The 21,381-nt window shown below is 36.9% G+C and overlaps 1 protein-coding gene across 3 annotated transcripts in view; it reads left to right on the top strand.

Moving 5' to 3' along the window:
• The window catches only part of DZIP1 (DAZ interacting zinc finger protein 1), a 39,362-nt gene extending 17,981 nt beyond the window's left edge, over nt 1-21,381 (top strand). The window contains exons 10-20 of one of the 3 annotated variants that reach the window (XM_048295788.1): nt 879-927; nt 2,231-2,290; nt 8,865-8,924; nt 11,925-12,070; nt 12,359-12,554; nt 14,914-15,025; nt 15,232-15,282; nt 16,114-16,316; nt 16,663-16,793; nt 20,291-20,462; nt 21,177-21,381. In XM_048295788.1, coding sequence (XP_048151745.1) covers nt 879-927; nt 2,231-2,290; nt 8,865-8,924; nt 11,925-12,070; nt 12,359-12,554; nt 14,914-15,025; nt 15,232-15,282; nt 16,114-16,316; nt 16,663-16,793; nt 20,291-20,462; nt 21,177-21,259 — 1,263 coding nt within the window. In that variant the 3' untranslated portion in view covers nt 21,260-21,381. Of the gene's footprint in view, nt 1-878; nt 928-2,230; nt 2,291-8,864; nt 8,925-11,924; nt 12,071-12,358; nt 12,555-14,913; nt 15,044-15,231; nt 15,283-16,113; nt 16,317-16,662; nt 16,794-20,290; nt 20,463-21,176 lie in introns of all 3 variants that reach the window. The other 2 variants (XM_048295786.1, XM_048295789.1) reach the window with 2 other exon arrangements.

The raw sequence follows: 21,381 nt of genomic DNA, 5'->3' as shown, positions 1-21,381 counted from the left end.
AAATGGACGACTTAATCATAGATGAATTTCCTTCAATAAAGTGACCTTTGAAAGATAAAAATATGACCACAGATGTATAATAGGTTCAGAGGGATCCAAATTTGGTATTTGTGAAATACAGTTGTGCAGATCTACATTCTCAGTTCCTGGAAAATAGAAGGGTTTGAGAAATAGCAAACACTTTTGCAGAATACAAACTTAATGGACAATAAATAGGAGCACTACTGGCTATAACCAAACTGATAAATAAAAGAGGATCAGAGTCCAAAATCTTGTGCCAACTCCACGTGACACTGACTGTGTGTTTGCATGAATTGTGTTCTTCTCTTTGGGGAACTGGAGTGCAGAATATTGTTTTAATGATATAGGATTCACAAGTTTCCTGTTTTCTTTAGATCACATTACAGCCAGCGTGTTTCCTTTACTCTGTCAGTTCAGTGCTTGTACTGGGGTGTCAAATACACAAAACAATAAAGCAGAAAGGAGAACTGTTCATGCATTTAAAATCAATGTGTAATTAAACACTCCAGTGTTTCCCCAGAGTGGAAGCTAGGCTTGCAAAATGGAACATGAATTGCTGAGGAAGAAAGTATTGAAACTCTGAAGTGCTAAGTGGCCCATAAGTCTGTTCTCATTTTACTTTTTATCTTGTAATAGCAGGATATACAAAGCATGAGTTCACATTAAGACAAAAAGCATTCATTAAGCATGAACAAAATATACATTGAGCACAGAAGTAGTATTTTTCTCTCCAAATCATAACCAATAATTTCTGTTATGGAATGGTACTGAAACTAGGTATTTTATGCTAAATGTTCATTCTAGATATTGATCCTTTACATTTATATCTATTAATGTATCTGTGTTTTCTCCTTTAGATAAAAGAATTGTCCACAAAACCATCTCCAAGTGTTAAAACTTATGATGGTGAGTACAAACTGTAAGAAAAAACAGACTTAGTTTCTGATTTCTGCAGCCTGGCTGAAACAAATATAGACATGAACTTGACTAACAAAATACTGAAATAAAATCAGTACTGGAAATGTATTTGTTTTTCACAGGGTACCTACCTGTTTCCATGCCACGATTTACAAAGATCATGTTTTGTAGCTGTAGAGACTTCTAATATACAAAGTTGATTGCTTGAGTAGTGAAGAGATGTGAAATAGAAAACTCTATTTTGTATTACATAAAAAACTTCTGGATTTGCTTTATGAAGTGTAATTTTAATTTTTTTTTTTCATGCTTAGCTGTCCTTAGGCTGCAGAACTCACAAAAGGGAAAATACTGAAAGAGTAGACAAAACTGATTAACTTGTCAGTTAAGACACAGATGTTCAAAGAATGTTAGAACTCTGATATTTTTTGTCTGTGCAATGCTTTAACATCTGAAGTCTATTACAAATAGCTAAACCTGATAATAGTGTTTTAGGATGTTATCCTGCACCACAAACACCCATATAGTTAATGCTGCAGTTGCAGTGACTTGAAGTGAGTTTATTGCAACAGGTGATGACAGGTGAATTCATTCTGATCCCTGTTTGGAAACCATTTTGCTGTACTAACAAGGGACTGGCTTGGACTGATTCAAACAGCAGGGAGTAGGTTTAGTTTGAGGAAGGCATAGTAAGAGCGTGGCCATGTGGCTTTTTAACTGTAGCTGGTCATACTCATTCACACAGAAGCACAGACAAGTAAAAGTCCATGGCACACAGGCAAATTTGCTCCTAACCCCAAGCTGATCTGAGGAATGTAGGATTGAAGTGCTAATTCACTCCAAGGCAACACCCTGTATGTGGTCTACAGACGTATGAGGGTTTGCACTCATTGATGTCAAGTGTGGATGCTGCAGATCCTCTCTGGGGATTACAAGCCTCAGTCAAGCTGGTCTTGGCTAAGTAGCTTTGGGCCAAGACTTCTCTGTGACACAAAGACAGCATGCACTCATGACCAAAGAGATGATCCCATTCTAGTTCAGTGATGATTTAATTAGTAGTTTCTTTTCCTGATTCTAGAAGTGTTAAAATGGTTAAGCATATATAGAGATGTACTTTTATGTGTTGAAGGAACAGTTTTTACTTTGTAAATATTTTGTTTATTTTTTCCCCATTAATGTAAAAAAACCCCTATTTTATAAATATGATTAAATATTGCTACATCTAAGAATCTGTATTTGTTACTGTTTACTATAATACAATTCCATTGTTTTTTTTACTATTATGCTATTTTAGTGAACACTCCTGTAGAGCGTCTTCAAGAACCTAAACCAAGTCCATCAGTTGCCACACATGGTAAGTTTTTTTTGATAGGTCCAGATCCAGTACTTTCAAATCTAACATTCTCTTTTCTCAGATATGTTGCTTGTCAAATCATAGCTCTAAGAGTAGTTATATTGAAAGATCATCATTTGAATTGCTTTGCTGTATGTCAGTGTTGAGAATTTCTATGAAGTAATTATAAGGATGCACTACTGAGAAGAATAAATGAAAAACAAATAAAAATATTTTGAGAATATTTCCTAGCATGTATATTATTGAAGCACTGAGATGAAATTTACTGGGGAAAAAAAATGTTTTCTAATGGAAAATATGCTTATCTGATTTATGCATAAACTGGATACATACATATATCTACTGGAATTCGTATAGGGAAACGTGGAGATGTTTGTTTAAAAGTCTTGAAATACTGTATTTCCCATGTGATTTCAAAAGGCATGGAGTAAAAATATGGAAGAAATAATCAAAACAGACAGTTATCCTGTCCTAATTCTTCCAGAGTATATCTGTGGTTATGTATAGGTCATTATTTAAGTATTCTAACTTGCGACATTGTGGTATCCTTTAGAAGGGGAGTGGGGGGTTGGAGCTATATTTACATTGTTTTGTACTTCGTGAAAATAGTTTGGGTTTTTTTAAAGCAGTATGCAAATTAATGGACAGTGTTGTTACCATACCAATATTCTGCCATCAATTACTTCTTTATTTTCATTGTAAAAGGAAAGTAATGAAAAATGAGCAAGCAAAATGTTTAGAAACAGTTTATTAATTTGAATTATAATTAAATAATGGGTTTTTCTAATTGTTTTTCTTAATTTTTAAACTTGTCACAGGGAGACTAAATGGAATTTGTCTGTGAAAAATGTAGATAATTTTTCTTTTTTGACAACTACAAAAAGTTCTGAAAATGCATCTGTGGAGAAGGGGCAGTATACATCAAGCTTTCGATGACTTGATGAGGAATGAAAAACTGATGTAGTGCTCATTTCAAAATATTTGTTATGACAAGAATTATTTTAAAAAGGAAAATTGATCATATTATTGTTAATTACTCTATGGTAACATTTTTTCTTTCTAAACTATGCAAGGTTTAGCAGTTCATTGCTTGTAGCTTTTTAAGCTAAATTATATGGATGAATATTATGTAGACAAAAGTAAGAATATATTAAGTATAGAGAATTAGTAATAGCACTTTAAGCAATTAATTCTTTTTCATTTAAGCCAGCCTCATTACACCAAAACAGTAGTGCTGGTTCTGGCTAAGAAATCTCATGGCATGTAGCTTAGCAATTGCCCTGAATTTAAGAGCTACGTTTTATGAAGATCATTGCTGCTAAGGACTTAGCCCTGAAGTTGGTGAAGCATTACTTACTTGGTGCGTTTGCTTTCATTTGTACTGAGGACAGAAGCAGTCCTGTGAACATTAGTATTTTTTGTACTCTGACAATTTAAATCAGCTCGTTCAGATCTTTCATGATTTCTTGCTGCTTCAAATATGAAGTTTATGACATCTTGTGAAACTTCTCAAGATGGAAAAGGCTGCTCCTGCCGTTGATACACAGATTCACCATCAGTTTATTATGAAACCTCAAAGAAGGTGTTCCCTTCAGATTCCTTTGCTGATTACTATTTTATTTATCTCTGCAGGTCTCTCTGTCTGTCCCTTTTCTTCCCTTCTGGATTTTTTTTAAACTTGCCCTACCTAATTTTCTGGAGGTTAGCAGAAGTTATGGTGTCTTTCCCGAAGTTTTCAGGACTCCTCAAGGGATTGACTTACTGAATTAAGACATCATGGCTGCATCTCATGCCTTTATGAAAATGAAAGCACTTCCTGGTAACTCCTGTAGACAAATTTATTCAGCACAGATCATCTTATAATTGCCTGCATATAAAATATCTTCATTCTTTTTTTTGAAATTAATTCTAGAAAAGGCTCTCTAATGAGAACTTAAGTACACTTTTCAAAGCCGCTCAGAAGCTTTTGCATCCTAATATTTGTTCTGCACATCTTAAATCTGTGTTATGAAAAGATACCCAAGTTACAAATGTGAGTTATCTTAGGTGTAAAGTAAGAGAATAACTATGTTAGTCTGGTGTTTTTGTGTTAACATTCCTGACTTGTGAGAGCTGGTAGAGCTCCTTGAATGCCATCCTGGCAGACCATTCTTCTGTCCATTTCTGGGCTATCAGTAGGGCTTTGTGCAGATACAACTTAGGTCTTACTTTCAGAGATTACTTCAGTCTCACAAAAAGGCAACAGATTAATTATGATTTAGTTTTTTAGATTATATTTTTAAATTAGGTTTTGGCTCCTATATTACTCTTGAAATGTTGATACTTGTTCAATATTTAATCTTTATTAGGTGAATGATATTCAGTGGAATTGAAGACGTAGTTAAAAAGCAAAGCTACCAATTAGATTGTCCATTAAAACCTGTATCTCAGTCTACAAACATGGTGTGGACCAAGGCTCAGCTACCACTAGGGACATAGCTGAAGCATGTGAGGAAAACTTAGTCAAAGTACTTACTCCTCCTAGACAGTAAACAGAGAAAAGGGGCACCTTCAGTGTTTGGTTCAGGTGAATTAAGATCTGAATGCTCTTTGAAGTTGCCTGTATCTCTTCGATGACTGTAGAAGGAGTCTGAGGTGACTAGGCTCCTAACTTAGAGGCCTCAGGTAAGTGTCCAAAAAATATCATTCTTAGGAATATTGGTTTAAAATTAGTATTTCTGCTGCTTATGTGCAGTATGTGGCTTTATATTGATTAGTTAGGAAAATAAAACACATGAAGTGCATTAATTCAAAAATAATGGTCCAAATTACAGGTATCATAGATTAAATGTGGCAGCTCTTTGTATGTGTAATTTGAGTGTAAATTAAAGGAGTATATAATGAGTGTAGCCATGGCTTACATTCCTTACACCTTCAAGAAATGCAGTAGTTTACAAAAAACAAATTTTACATTTTTTCCTAATTTTTTACCTTGCAAGTGCAAAGTGCTTACTGTAGATGACACTACACCATAGATTATTTTAATGCTTCTGTTCAGGCTAAAAGTTCTTTAGCATTTCATATTTCAAAATAAATGGATGGGATTTGTTCTTTAAATGTTGGCTAGAAGACTGCTTTCCCAATAGCACTGTCAGAATATTGGGGAGTTTTTTAACTAGTAGATAAGAACAGAAAAATAATACATGATGTACATGAAATATACACAGTCTGAGTCCTTCATTATTGTTAAATATATTTTCCTATTCCACCTGCATAGAAATTGTCTTCAAATACATTTTAAAACAGGTATTTAATTACTTCTGAAAGTATGCTGGGCACATTATTTTTCAGTAGTATAATTATCCACTAAGAAGTTAAGGTAACCTGTACATCCCGTCTGTGTCTCTACACATACTAGCTGGCAGAAGAGATACTCTGGAAGATGTGGGATGATAGACACGCCACTGCTGGCCTTAATGGTGGCTAGAATTAATATGGCTGATCAGATGGCCAGAAGAAGCACATCTCTGGTAAACATAAGGAGAGGACTCCTTAAGGGGGGGTCATCTCCACACCTGTCTATAAACCAGAGTAATGTTTTCTCTTACCTGTGATTCCAACATGATATTTAATAGATACCTCTTAGAATATGTGTACAGTGAAGAGAAAGAAAAGGCCTGCTTATGTCAGAGAAGTTGGTGTTTTCAGGTGTTGTACTCCCTCATGCCTTAGCATTTGATCTCCTCTGTTACCATGCACTGAACAGCAGTACTACACGTAACAGTAGTGCACTTCTGAGAGGGTCTGCTCTTGCAAATGTTCTTAGTAATTACTGGTTTTTCATTTCCTCTGTTTCTGGTACACTGAGGAAGGGGAGCATGCACCTTTATGCCAGATCGGCAGACTATTTTCAGGTCTGAGTTCTGGGGACTGGACTTTTCCTGTTACATTAAGTCACTTGGCAAGGGTTTGTGCAGAGATGAGTCAGCCCCTTTAAGCAGAGAGCATTTGAGTAAAGTACAGGTAAAACAAGCATAGATTCAATCCAACTACACAGCAACTGCCTTACTGACCAGTAAGTCCAGCCAAGAAACTTGGCAGCCTTGGTGCCCATGGAGCTAAATTATAAATCCTCTCAGAACATTCCGTCTGTGCCTCAGGCTCTGTCCTTCTAAACAGATGCATTTCAGGCACTTGGGAATGATTCCAAACTGTGTCTGAAAATTGTTTTGGAGAATCTTAGCTGCTGAAGAGCAGCAAAGTGCCAGGAGCAGTAGTGTGGAGGATTGCGTTCCAGTACCTAGAAATTCTCTGGCTGCTGATAAATTTTACAGCTTTAGAGATTGAAAAACCAGAAGCCCACTTGTCTCTCAGAGTTTTTCCTAAGATATCTTGATATTTGCATCTTGTTATCACTTGTGATGGTATAAGAGGCATTTTTTTAGAACTTCTTATTTAGTAGAAGTTCTGCAGGAGCAAATCTTGAGTCTGGTAACTGGCTTGGAAAAGCAGGTGAGGAGCTGAATATCACCACAGGTGTGGAAAGCATGGAGAGAGCAGCTCCCATAACCAAGCATTTATGCCACCAGTTTTAATCCCCTTCTCTTGGGGAATATTGGAGATGTGGCAGTGTCATTAGCTCCAAAAGCTTGTTTCACTGCGATTACCTGTCACAGTGCATCCATGTTTGTACCTGGAGTACAAGGAGTGCCAAAGAGCATCCTCACTGCAGCATCACGTCCTCTGCCTCTACCCATACAGTGTAACAACCATTTATAGTGCAAGAGGTTTTTTGTGAAGGATAGGGCAAATGCATGTAGGCCCAAAATATTGACCAACAAATTGTTTTCTCTTACAATGCCTGTAATTGAATGCTGAAAGTACAGTTTGTGTATCTGTTTTTATTGTGAACCCTAGAAGGCACTCAAGCTCTAGTTTTCATTGGTACCAATTAATTTGTAGAAGGTGAATATTAACATTTTAAAAACCTGAATGTTTATTGGTCTGCATATAATGATTTTCAAGCATGTCTTATATCTGAAGTTTATGAAGTTGTAAATAAACTGTACTCTGGCTTCACTTTTGTGAAGCAAATTGTACCTGACAGCCTATAGAATGATAAATTCAGTGTGTTTAGGAAGCTGTTTTCAGCAGAGACATTTCAAGAATTCTTTAAAACACATGATAGTACTGAAGCTGACTCAGCTGGAGTGATTAAAGATTTTTAAAATTGGTTTTATTGGGAATTGTCATATATATATATGACATGTATATATATATGACATGTATATATATATGACATATATATATATGACATATATATATATGACATATATATATATGACATGTATAAAATCTCTATCTTGCACATATGAACTCAGTACTTAATAATTCTCAGGAATACTGAGTTAATATATTTTTCCATATATTTTTGAGGTTTACTTTGTCCATTTCACTTGTCTTTTTTAAACTTTTAGTATAAAATTGCACATAGACAATATTCTAAAATCTTTAAAAATTGCTTTTTATGAGAAAAGAACAACAATATCGATTTACATAATCCTGGGCAGCCCTGTCATTGTAGATGTCTAAAAATACCCCACCTGACTTAACTGCTGCCATTCCAGAAGTTGTGTGGCACATCAGTCAACCTTGCACTGATGGCTTAAAGTTTTGGTGTATCTGGAATGACACCATACACCTGTGTTTGGACAACAGAATCACTCCTTAAGTGATGTGCTGGTTTGGCCCAATCTAGAAATACATCCTCTGAGAGAAGGTAGGCTATAACCACCCCTCCCCCACCAGGTTCGGGAAAAAATAAATTTTCCTCGAAGGAAAGTGAAAGAGATAAAAACTATTTATTGAACAAACACACAGGAAAAGGAAAATAATGCTAAATAATAAAACCTCCCGCTCTGCTGAGAGAAACCTGGGAAAATTTCAGAGTCCTTCCGTAGTCTTTCTCTCCCCCTCCTTGGAGCTGGGACGGGGTGGTGGGCCCACCTCCAGGGCCAAGGCCTTGGTGGAAATTCCTCCCGATGTATTCTGATCTTGAAACAGTCCAGCAGAGAGAAAAGGGAAAAAATGAAGTCCCAAGAAAGCAAAAGTTCAACTCTCCAAAGGAAAAGGAGCTGAGGAAAAAAAAACTGCCAAAAGCTGGCTGGAAAGAAAAGCAAAACCGGGTGCTTCCCTTCCCTCCCGCTCTCCTGCCGCAGTTGGTAAAAAAAAAAAAAAAAAAAAAAAAATCTTTGTGTGACCTTGAACAAGCTACAAACTGCTTTGAAAAAGTTTTGCTCAGTTTAAAGGCACAGAAAGGCATAAAATTAATTCCTGGGCATGGGGCAGTGATAGGGTATACACATCACAAAGTCACCCCAAGACAAGTGACTATTGTATTAGAGTCTCCTCTACAAAAATGTACCCCCAAGGCAGTAAAGAGTCATGTTGTAGTGGGTTTGTGATTGTTAAGCAGGTTGTCAGCAGTCAAGAAAGTTGACATCAGTGTGGTGGTTTTTTTCCTGACTTTCCCTCTCTGGACCTTGACCTTCTTCTGTCCTTTTTGTCTGGTGTTCCTGTTCTTCCTCATTATTAGAGCAGGCACCCTTGGTGCATATGCTGGAGCCCATAGAGGAGCTTTCAGAAGAGGAAAAAGGTAATGATTGATTCAGCTCAAAATATACTGGCATGTGTTTCTTGAAAACAAAAGATATTATTTGATATCTACAGTATTTTTCATTGTATTTCAGTATATTTGTGTGATTTGGGTGAGAACATTGCTTGTGTCAGTCTCTGCTTTGCTATTGCTTGTAAATATTATTATTTCCTTATCCAAGTTCAATGTTTTCATGAAAATCTAGCTAATTTCTTCAAAGCAGGCACATTCCATATGTCTAAAGGCACTTGAACTAAGCAGAGCAAAAATGTTTGATGGGGGAAAGCCCATCACTAGGAAATTTTTGGTGCTGACACTATTGCAATATGTGCTCACTTCCTTTTTAAACTCTGCCTGAGAGGATGAAGAGTTCAGGTAAAAGGAAGTTGGTGGTGGAGATTGGAGCTGCCAGCTTTCATAAATGCATCACAGATACTTTTACAAGTAATCTGAGTTACACCTACCCATAAGCAGCCACAGCTTCAGCCACTGTTGTGCAATTCGGAGTAAAGTTACATAGCCCAGCATTGGCAGCTGTTGTGCCTCATCCAAGGAGAACTTGGAGAAGGCCACATTTACACTGACAGAACAGAAAGCACTGGTTCATCCTGCATGGTATTCTTCTCCTGGAGGCAGCTAGCAGTACCTTAGGTGAAACACCAAATAGTTGAATAACAAAAAGCTCTTCGTGTGTGAAAATCAAAATCAATTTTGAACCTTACAGCCAGTGAGTTTAAATTTCAAAGGAATGATGCTGTTTTGAAAACAAAATTGTTGTTTGAATACATTTGTGGGTTGGGAGGTTTCCCCAGGGAAAATCCAGTGACTCTGAACAATCTGAAATAAAGACTGCTTGCATTTTTGCCATTCCTTCTGCTATTTCTCTTGCTTGCCATCTTCTCTCTTGATGGATTGTCTTTGTTTCTTCTGCTGTGCCTAAAGGCATGGCCTGAAGTGCAGAAGAGAAAAAGAAAGAATGCAGTCTGAAAAGATAGACCAAGATTTTTTTGGTTTTGATGGCCGTCATTTGTAAGGGAGAGTGTGAAAATTTGTGACTTGGAACATTATTTTCTAGGATTATGTAGGAGCTGAGACAGTGGACCAGATGAAAGGTCCCTTGTCTCAAAAGTTGTTAAATCTAGTATTTAGGGATGAATAACAGAACAGTTCCTTAAATAATTGCTCTGGCAAAGAGGATTTGTCTTGAGTTAATTAGAAAGAATGAATATTGTCATTAATTAGGATAATGCTGGATAGTCTTGTTCCCCTTATTAGTATGTAGTAATTAGGAATTTTAAAATGATTTTAAATGTATCTATTTTATTATAAGGATTAACATTGGAGAGAGAGAGGATTTTCAGAAGGCTCCTGGGAGCCTTCCACTTTAAAATGTCTCATGTATGGCTTTCTGGGAGGATTTTGTTCTGCGTAATGCCATCTCATCCTGATTTGGGATAGTCAGATAGCCCTGCATTTCCTCGAGACCAATTGTTTGCCTCTTCTAGAACTCAGTTCTTCAGACAAATCAGTTTTAATTCCATCTCTGTCAGGGACTGAGTTGTCCACACAGTTCCCAAAACCAGATGAGATTTCAGCCTGATTATGTCCTCTTCAAGACAGATCTAATACTATGGCAGCTGGACTCTCTTTCAGTTTTCATTACCTATAGTTATTTCCAGGACCCATGGGAAGGCAGTTCCTCAAAACCGCCTAATGTGTCACTTGTGCATCTTGAGACTTTTTTGTCTGCTCTTTAGGGTGCTTGTCTTTCCCTTAAAGAAAAATGAAAAGTAAGAGGAGCTGCTTTCTAATAAGCTGTCATTGTTTACAAATACAAAAAGTGGCACATTTGTTTCAAAATAAAATATGGAATTATGCCTTCATTCCTGTCCTTGTCTGTTGGCTGGTAGATGACTCTGGTGTCCTGTAAGGCGTACTAGGAAAAGACAAAGTCCTGCCCAAGATTTACCTGTTATTTCAGGGGAGTTGGGTGTGTGGTTTACAGCATGCTTTCCTGGGATGTTTTATACCCTTTGCCAGCTTTGCTGACCACTGCCAGACAGAAGCAACCATCATGGTTCCACAGATTATTGCTTCATTTACTTTAAGTGGCATTCAGTAAAATTTTAAAATAGACAAGTTCTAAATGGGTGTGTTTTGCTTTTTTACTCCCCTGTATGACCCTGTAATACTTTGGCCTAACTTAAATGTCAGTCTTCATTTTAGATGGAAGAATCTGTCTAGATGGTTCTTTATTTCTTGCATAAGAGTTCTTTATTGACATAAGAGTCATTATTGACACTTAACGCAAGGGAAAGAGATAGGAACTTCTTTGTCTGCTTTTAAGTATGTATGATGTCATAGACTTGCATAGAAGAAAACTCGACACTGAACTTTGTCCTTGAAAGATTTTTAAAGATGATTATTATCCATCATGTATTTTCTGTGAAACAGTCTGCCCCAGACTAAGGTTTTGTCTTTACCAAGACTTTGGAAAGAGTTACAACTTTGCAAAGATTTAATTTCAGTAGATGATTTTATCAGAGAACATCATCATGTTGCTTGAAGCTTTTCTTGAGAAAAAGTTTGTAGTATTCTTGTTCTGATTTCTGCTAGAATTCAGCTTTTATTTGAAATACCACTTTTAGAGAACTTAAGTATCAGAAGATAGTCTTTCTTCATCAGAAGTTGTCAAGTACAATTCTAAAAATAAAGATCTTTGTTGCTAAATATTCAGCAACGTATCTTTACAATGATTCTGTAACAAGAACAATAAAATAAAATGGTGAGCACGAGGTGCTGAGGTACAGTTTCCAAGTGAGCTGGCTTTTGTAAACTAGCCCAAGATTTTGAAAATCATGCAACTCCATATAGATAAATAGTGCACATATATGTCTACACTGTTTCTAAAGAATGCATGCTTCAGTGCAGTTTTTAATTGTCTCATGTACTGTGGATTTTTTAAATATCTCTTAAAAGCATTTTTCCTTCTTATTTCAGAAACTGAGAAAAGTGATCATAAACCAGGTAGAAGTAACCACTATTTAATAAATGCTCTGAAGTCTGATCCTTCTTTAACTAAAGAATTGCGAGTTGTTTTGGAGCAAGCCCTGGAGGAGAAGCTGGAATCCTTGGGAATTAAAGCAGTAAGATGATATTGAATTATTTAAAAGAAGAATGATCTTTGCACCACTTTTCTTCTTTTCTCTTTCACTCCTGTACTACAGTTCTCAACCTATAAAATCCAAGGCTAAATTTCTGTGTTTTAAATAAGTGTAATTCCTCAACCGCTAACCCAAGAGGATGGCCATCAAATTACAGCTGTGGAGGATGTGGCGACACTTGTGAGCAGTGTTACCAACTTCTGTGATTTTTGTACAAGCTTTGTGATATCTGAAGTCGAAAAGAGTTTACAATACAATTTGTTTCCTTAGGGTGTTCGTGGAATATCAAGTGATCGCTTAAATAAAATTTTGCGAGCTATTGAATATGCCAGAGAACGCAAAGAGAAGCAAGAGCCCACCATTCACGGAATTCGAGAGCATCTTGAACGTCAAGTTAGCTTTCAGGCTGAAGAGAAATCATTATCTTCTAGCAGACCTGCTTCCTGTGTTCAGCTTCCTGGTGAAGGTAACAGTGGATTTTGGGGTTTATTTCATTGTCTTACATTTTATAACTGCTATTTAAGGTTACATTTCTGTAAAGCTGCTTTCCTGCTTTTCCATATCAATGTTCTATATAGTTATGGGCAACTAAACTGTTTTCTTTAAAGGGTTCTTGACATGGTGTTTAACTGCAAATATCTTAGCTCCTATATTGGCAAGATAGATGGTATTGTGTTGGGAGTGTAACACTTTGGCAGCAAATAAACCCCCTTGCTTTCCAGATGATCCTCACAGATCTGGAGGGCTGGGTACGGCTGGGCTTAAGTTCTGATTTTAGCCAATTCAGCGCTGTAAGTCTGGTCATGTTCCCAGGTGCACCAATGGTGTGGGCTACACTCTAAGTCTGGTCTCATTTTGTGATCACAGATTTGCCAATAGTGACACCTTAGCATCAATCCCTCTTCCCCCTGGTGGACTGCAGTGGTAAGAGTCATCCAGCCTCCGCCTGATAACCTACCAGCCCCTCAGCATGCCACCATGGCCACATCATCCCTTAGCTACACATCTCATGGCATATCTCATGGAAATCCCTTCATCGTATATCTCATGGCTGTAGGCCTCATTCCTACACTATCCACACCATGCCTGCAGTCACACATTCAATTTGGTGCCCCTATCACACCTGTTTAATGGATTTTTGGGGGGGTCTTTGTAGAGCAATTGCTCATACCTCTCCCCCACACCTTTCATTATACCACACCCAGACCTTACGTGTTTCTGACAGATCATTATCCAGGTTTTTACATACATGTCTATGATCAGAGCAAAACATATTAGAGTCAGGATTAACATAGCAGCAACTGGGTGAAGTGGTTTATTTAAAGTTCCTGTAGCTGTGGGTGACCATCTGAAGAGGGGGTCTGACCACTGATGCTGTCCATTTTATTTCTTACTGTACTCTTAACGAGGTCATAAGTAAAATTGATTAGATGCCACCAGGATTGAAATTCCCTTTTAAATTCAGTGGCATTCAGGTTACCTTTCTAATTTCAATGGGCTAAGTGCCCTCATCTCCTTCCCTTATATTTGCTGCCACAGTAAATTTCACAAGTGAGAAGTGTGGGTGGTGCAGAGTGTGCTATAGTTACCATATTTATTAGCTTCTATGGATAGAAGAAGTGAGGGTCTCCACCCTGCAAGTTGAGCTTGTTGATATGTGAACCAAATTTGGTTCATGATGGCAGTAGTTGCTCCTACAGCAAGGATAAGCAGTCCTTAGATGGTTAACTTGATCTTTGGTGAAGATGTACTGGCATCATTCCCAGTATCATTCCTGGAAAGGAAAGACAATACAGGTTTCATCAGGGTTTGTCCAGACAGGTTATCCGTTAGTGGCTCAACTTGTTTAACTGCTTGGACTAATGGTTAAAGTCCCTTTTCCAACTCAGAATATCTCTCTTCTGGGTCTTTCAATGCAGTGGGGCTCAATCTCTCTGGTCCATAAGGGCCAGTGTGAAACCAGTTGCAGTAAGTGCCATATTCTCAACAGAACCCCATTCTGCTCTAGTAGGGCCAATGGGGGGGTGTGGGACCGAGCTGTTGGAACTGCTTCATGGGTTGCTCAGTCCACTCCCATGATTTTCCCTTTTTGAGCAAACTGTATAAGGGATGGGCAATAATAGAGAAACCAGGGATGTTTGCACCAATATCTTAAAGTTCCCATTAACTGTTGTAATTCTTTAAGACTAGAGAGATTCTGGCCATGCACTATTTTTCCAAGGTGTCAGAAGCGGCTCCTTTAATCTATCAGTCTCTGAAGAACTTAACCACCTTTGGGCCCTTGACACTTGGATGTAGGAATGTCTAAGCCTAAGGTTATTAACCCATTCTTCCCATTTTCTGTTGCACACATAACCTCTGTGGGGTCTTCTCCACCTGTTACCTGTGTAACTACAAAAAAACCGTGTAACTACAGGCCCCACACCAGGTGCTTGAAGAGTCCATTAACCCTAGGTCTGGCCACATTCTAAAGAGCCAGCCTATTAAATGCAACATATGTGTTTCTTTTGGATTGCCAGAAATATATATATACACATTTTATCTATCTGTCTATCTATCTAAACATTAACTGCAGAGTAGCTGTTCATAGCACTAACAATGCAATTGTAATCACAGAAAGCAAGGGGGTTTATTTTCTGCCAAATTGCTACACTTTTTAACCCAACGCATGGTAACTCTGAACAGCTTGGAAGAAGAGAATTACTTTTTTTCTTCTTTTTTTGTAAAACTATAGCCTGCAGCAGAGACATCTCTAATTGTAGAAATTAAATATGAAAGATACCAAACACTGTTTGCAAGAATGACATAGATAACTTTTCTTGTAGAAAGACACAAGTTCAATCAATTGGGAGTTTCCTCATCTGCCGCACCACAAAAGCCAACAAAGTTTTCTCCATCAGCTCTCCGCCCACCTGGACAAAGACCAATCATCCCTGAGTATGTTTCTAAACCAAAGTAAGAGATGCCATTCTAAAAACACTCATACCTCAGATAACAGTCCTGTGGGTTTGGGTTTTTTGTGGCTGATGTGAACTTTTCCTAAATTGTAAGAATTGAGGAAAGAATTCACATAACTTCTATATAAACTTTATGCTTGCTTAGTGGACTGTCAGTCTTGAAATAACTTGTCTCATTATTTTTAGATCCAGGAAGATTCTTGGAAGAGGAATTTCCAGAAAGACGCCTAGCATCACGTATGTTTTGTTCCCTTGCCTTTTTGAAGAAGACATTTTTGGTGACTGAATATTCATGTTTGCCACACAAAAACTATTATTAAGCTAAAATCATAAACACTCTCTGGGCTGCATATTTCATGTTTTGGTTTAAAAGTATTACTCCATTTGAGTGTCTTATTATAATCCCTGAAAGATAACATGTTTTTCTTTCAGCATATGTATTCTTTGTTGTGATCGAGAAAGAGATATTCAATAAGATCAATAACTTCTTTTAGTTTCTTTCTTAGATGCTTTTTCTGAGTTAAAAGCATTTGAAGACTTTGATGACCTAATTTTTTCAGTTTATTGCTATTTTCATACTGCAACCAAAATTAAATACATTATGCCATGTTCCATTCACATCAGGTACATTACTTTGCAACTGCCTGCAAAGAAAAATTCCCACATTATTTTCATTTAACTGATGTCACAACAGACATTTTGTGGCACAGATTCCTTGACCCTGAAATTTGCTTTACCTGCTGATCCATGAAAGCCTATCTGTGTTTGCCTGGCAAGACTTGTTTTATATTAGTCTCTTGTTTTGTAAAGATGGTTGAGTAAATGGAAAGAGTTGTGTGTATAAGAGACCATTTTGGGATAACTTTCTGAGTTTAATTAGCAGTGTCATTTTTCTTTTAAATTGGTTTTTTTTTTTTTTGGACAGTTAGAATTTAGGGGAGATTCTGGTTTTTTTCACTAAGCAAAATGCACTTTGTTAGAAAAGAAAATACAAGGAAGCTTAAACGTGTGTGGTGGTGCACCCCCTGAAACCCAGTAAGTGCTCATGTTGTATGTGCTTTTGCTTAGAACACCACCATTCAGTTCAGAGGAAGAAGCTGATGAAGATGACGTTAAACAGCCTTATAGAACACCAGAGATACTACAAAAGCAGTCAAAACCATCAAGCAGCACAGTCCATGCTTTTCAGAAGACTTCTGGCAAAAGCCATGCGGATGGGATGGAGGAAAACAAAACTGAAGAAACTGTAACACTTGCCAAAACTTCTAAAGGTTTTTACTGCATTTGTATATGGATGTTTCAACAAGTGTGCATGGTTTTGCATTTCATGGTAATATTTCTGTGTTAGAAAACATAATGAAGGCAGACTACCTAGTCTTGAGTGTATATATATATATATAAGTGTACACTTTATGTTTTTGCTAATGTGTTTCTATTAGTGTATTACTTAGAAATGTGTATCATGCTCTTCTATATAAATGCAGGAAAAGAGACAATCTTTGTCTCAGAGAGACTTCTTTTACTCATTTTTACTTTGGGGAAGATTTCTAGGGGGTTTATAATAAAGTCCCTCCTTGTGAATGGAAACTGTCAATTTAATTTTTTTCTGAATTTTAGGAACATTTATTCAAAAACTGGCCAAACAAGTTGGAGAGACTCTTTCTAACCATGGAAATAAGAACAAACCGGCTGGAGGAATTAATGTTGCACAGGCATTTATTAAGAAAGAAGAGGTGAAAGAACTGAAGGTATCACTTTTAGTATGCAGCATTATTACATTAAGCAATTGAACTATATGTATGTTACTTTTTCTTTTCATGCTGAAATCATCTTGATGCAGCAAAGAACTTAATTCTCTGAGACAGTTTTGGAATTACAGCTAAGTAGTCTTTTTGGGTACATCTGCACTGGTGTACAGAAAAGTACTAGCAAGTGACCAGTGGCAAGTGACTTCATTCACACTGCTTATTTAGCTGATGCCTTGATTGTTTTGGATCTCTACAGCTCAAAGTTTGGGCACAATCAGTACCATTCTTATCTTCTATTCTAGCAGCATAGAGAGCCCTTCTTTACTTTTTTTCCTAGTGTCTTGTTTTGATGGAGGAATAAAGGAATTTGTATATCTAACATTTAAAAACATTATTTCTAGAGCTTTATCTAATATGGATCTCATAAATACATTTTAATGAGAGGAGAAATTCCATTGGTCTTCTGCATCAATCTACAATCACCTACTGCTTTCAGACTACTTCAAATCTGTTGCTGTCCATTGAGTATGGCCTATGTTCACCAACAGAATACTAACACAATGTATTCTTCACCCCTCAGGCTCCTAAGGTCCCCATCTTCTCCTCAGTTTACAGTTCTGTAATTGGTGAAGCATTTTGCCACAATCTGGTGTCTTTGCCTGAACAATTTTTAAAAGGAACAAAAGTTACTCCAAATGCAAAGTCAACAGCAGCTAGTGATTTTATTTCACTCTGAGTAATTGTTACTAGATTGAAGTAGACAGACAGGTACTAGTTCTAGCATTCAATACAACATTTTTTCACTAAATTAGCAAATAATAATTACTGAGAATCCTGTTATCCATAATAAAACTGATACCTTAGGGCTTCCTGACTGTGAGTTAAATCTGAAATTCATCACTCCCCCCAAAAACAGTGACACTTCTATTTCAGTTTCCAGAAAAGAGTGATTGTCTTAATTAACTTTGGCAGTGAGGGTAGCATAATCACATTTAGCCTGTGTCCTTGTAATTGCCATTGATGACACCTAAGTTGTCCATTGACTGTGTGGGAGCTGCAAATCACACTGGACTCAAAATTATCAATTCAGACATGACTATTACAGTGCAATTTTCTATCCAGTGTTACTTCCAAATTCTTTGTAATGTCAGATTTTATAAGACTGTAAAATGTTCACAGTTAAATTGGCTGGATTTTGTGAAGATCTTTAGATGGTGGCCATTGTGTTCAGGAATTTGGGCTTCAAGAGCAAAGACCTGTAGCAAAATAAGCCTTAAAATCTATGTTTTAAAAATGCTCTGGTTTTCACTGATAATCTCCCTTCCCACATCTTTCAAACCCCTGAACCTTAGCATAAGTATTGGGGGAATGAAATCCCTCCTATTGTGGTAGAAGGTCGAGTTTGAGACCCCCAGAGAAGCCTGAACTTACGTAAGTCCGTGGGACCCAGTGAGATGCTTCCCAGGGTCCTAAGGAAATTGGTTGATATAGTCACCAAGCCACTTTTCCATAATAATTGAAAAGTCATCGCAGTTGGGTGTAATCTCTGACTGAAAAAAAAAAAATAAACCCATTTTTTAAGAAAGAAAGAGGACCCTGGGAACTACTGACCTGTTAGTCTCACTTCTATGCCTGGAAAGATCATGGAACAGATCCCTCTGGACAGAAAATTAGACTATCATGAAAAGACAGTAGGTTTAGATTACATATTAGGAGGAAATTCTTTACTGTGAGGGTGGTGAGGCACTGGAACAGGTTGCCCAAAGAAACTGTGGATGCCCCGTCCCTGAAAGTGTTCAAGGCCTGGTTGAAGGGGGCTTTGAAAAGCCTGGTCTAGTGGAAGGTGTCCCTACCCATGGTGAGGGAGTTCAACTGGATGGTCTTTTGAGGTCCCATCCAACCCAAACCTTTCTATCATTTTATGAAAAATGTTGTTGCTATAATTAATTTAGAATACATTGTGTCCCTGATGTATCCTGTATGGACATGATGAGTTTAGAATAAGTTCATGAAACCAGGGCAGGCATTGCTACTTTGTTTCTGGAATCTTCCTGGAAGAACACACCATCTTGTATGCTTTGGTAATTATATATGCATATATCTATGCCCATATTTATATGTTTCAATGTAGACATCTTTATATAAGTCTTTGAGTTAATAAAACTATTTAGTAGTTTTGATTGGTGCTGTGTATTTACACTCGATCAAAACTGAACTTTGTTTAAGGTTGACTTGTTTATCTCTATTTTTTACTTTAAAAATAATTAGGGACTTTGTGAATGTTCACGGAAACTCTTCCTCCAGCATTTCTCAATATATGTGACTCTGACCTTCCCATTACCACACCCTCCAAATGCAGATAATTTGAAACTGCACAATAGTGAATCCTGGTATGTTAATAATACAGCACACTGAGCAGATCTGTCAGTTTTTGAAAAACAGTTTGCAGTGTTAAAATGGAATTATGTTGCAAGATAAAGCATACTTCAGTCTCTTCCCTTCTTTCAAGACATGCGACATGTTCATATTTGTTGATTTTTCTCTAGCGTGTACATACCTTACATTGTTTTCTAGTAGCATCTGAACCTTCCTTCTGTGCAATGGAAGCACCGTGTAGATCCTTACTCTAATACTGGGAGACTCCAGTGAAATAAGGTTTTAGCTTTGTGAGAAACCATCGTTCACTTTCCATATTTAAACTCTCTAAAAATAGCTCAAATTCATCAAGCCACATCTGATTGACAAATAGGGAAATGCTGTAGCTCTTCTTTCTAAAGCTGAATAAAGATACTTAGTTCTCAGACAGATGAGGTAAGAAGGACCATGGACTCATTGCCTTCAGGTTCATCTGTTCGAATGGACTCTCATTTTGTGAACTTAATATACAAATCCACCACTTAATTAAAATATTTGTACATGCTGACACTGAATCTTGAGGAGAATGTATATTTAAAGTTTGAGCACCATGTGGTTTTTTTAATTTTCCTTGTTTCATTTTCTCTTTAAGTAAATTAGTTTTAAATTAAAAAGGCCTTTACCAAATTATTTTTTTCCTGGTTTGACTACAGAATGCTTGTAAACTGCCACCTTGCATATCATATCTTTATTTTCATGTAAGTAATACACATTCTAATGCTTAAAGGATTTTCATCTCACTGGAATATCCCAGAAAAGATAATCCTTTTTTAAGGCTGGCACGTAATACATGAAAAAGAGGTTTATGCCAGATAAAGAACTGGCAGAACTTCAAATGTTTGCAGTTCCTGACTTTAGAAAAAAAAAACCAAACTATTTTTAGTTTTGGAATGGTAACAGTGAATTAATATCATTTAGGTAGTTGAATTAATGTGGATTTTAAAAGTGTGGTGATAGATGTCATAAAGGCCATGTGCCAATGCATTTTTCTTTAGCAGTTTCACGTAGTTGAGTTTAGGAAAGATCTCAGCGCAGCTTGAACAGACAGAGGAAAAATGCCTGTTTTTTCTTGTCCTGGTTAGCTCACAGAACCTGATGAAGATGATTGGGATATATCATCAGTAGAGGAAGACATTTTATTGATGAAAGATGATAGAAGTCAGAAGGCATTGACAGTTCAGAAAAATGAGCCCAATGCTGCTTCTGTGGTACATGCATGGGGTCTTCCCAAGAAGAGTTCACCAAAGGAGGAAGGTAACATATACACAAGTGACTGACCCACCTAGAGGAGGATTAAGTACAGTTTATTACACATTGTAATTCAACAGATGGTGTTTTGTAAGAAAAGAATAAGTAAGAAAAACTCTGTGTTTGGTTTTTTGCCATATAAATATCATACTTTTATGATACTTAGTGATAGGTAAACCACATACACGTAAATATACAGAGATGCCAACTTAAATTTGAGATTTTAAAACATAGTATTATCAGAGTTCAACCTCAGCTTAAAAATAAATCATTCAGGAATTTTTTTCTTCCCAAATTCAAGGGAAAAGGGAACTTGCTTTGTCTTGAGAATAATAACAACACCAGGCTGAGATAAATATTTGAACTAGTGCTGAAGTTAAAGCCTCAATCTTACATAAAATTTATATAGTAGTTTCTAACCCCAACGTTTCAATGTATGTAAAGGTTAAAGCTGTGTCAGTCACATAAAGATACTGCTGGTTATTTTTGAATGGAAAGTAAGGTTGACACTGACTGCTTGTACTGTGCTTTATATTCTGTGAGAGAAACTGTCTACATATTATCAACACCTGTCATTTCCTCACTGGTTGAAATTTGGGATTTCCTGAAGTCCACAGGTGTTTGCTCACATAGCATGTCATTTTGTCTCATAGACAAAGTAAAAGTATCCCCAAAAGAGTATTAATAACTATTAATTTTTTTGTCTCTTTGTTTTAACAGGCCTTCATGAAGCTGATAATACAAGCACGTTAAAAAGCAGCTTAGTCACTGTAACAGACTGGAGTGATTCTTCAGATATATGATTGTTCCACTCCTGATGGGACATCCTGCTTTTGGCTCTGCTGGGTTTCAAAATGCAGGCAAAAACCTCAAGTGTTTCCCAGTAATTTTTCTCATTGGTCCTGTAATAACAAAGAATACTCTA

Source organism: Corvus hawaiiensis, chromosome 2 (genome assembly GCF_020740725.1).
Source record: "Corvus hawaiiensis isolate bCorHaw1 chromosome 2, bCorHaw1.pri.cur, whole genome shotgun sequence".
NCBI classification, from domain to species: Eukaryota; Metazoa; Chordata; class Aves; order Passeriformes; family Corvidae; genus Corvus; species Corvus hawaiiensis.
The sequence above is the reverse complement of the archived record's forward strand: the minus strand, read 5'-3'. Positions and strand labels throughout refer to the sequence as shown.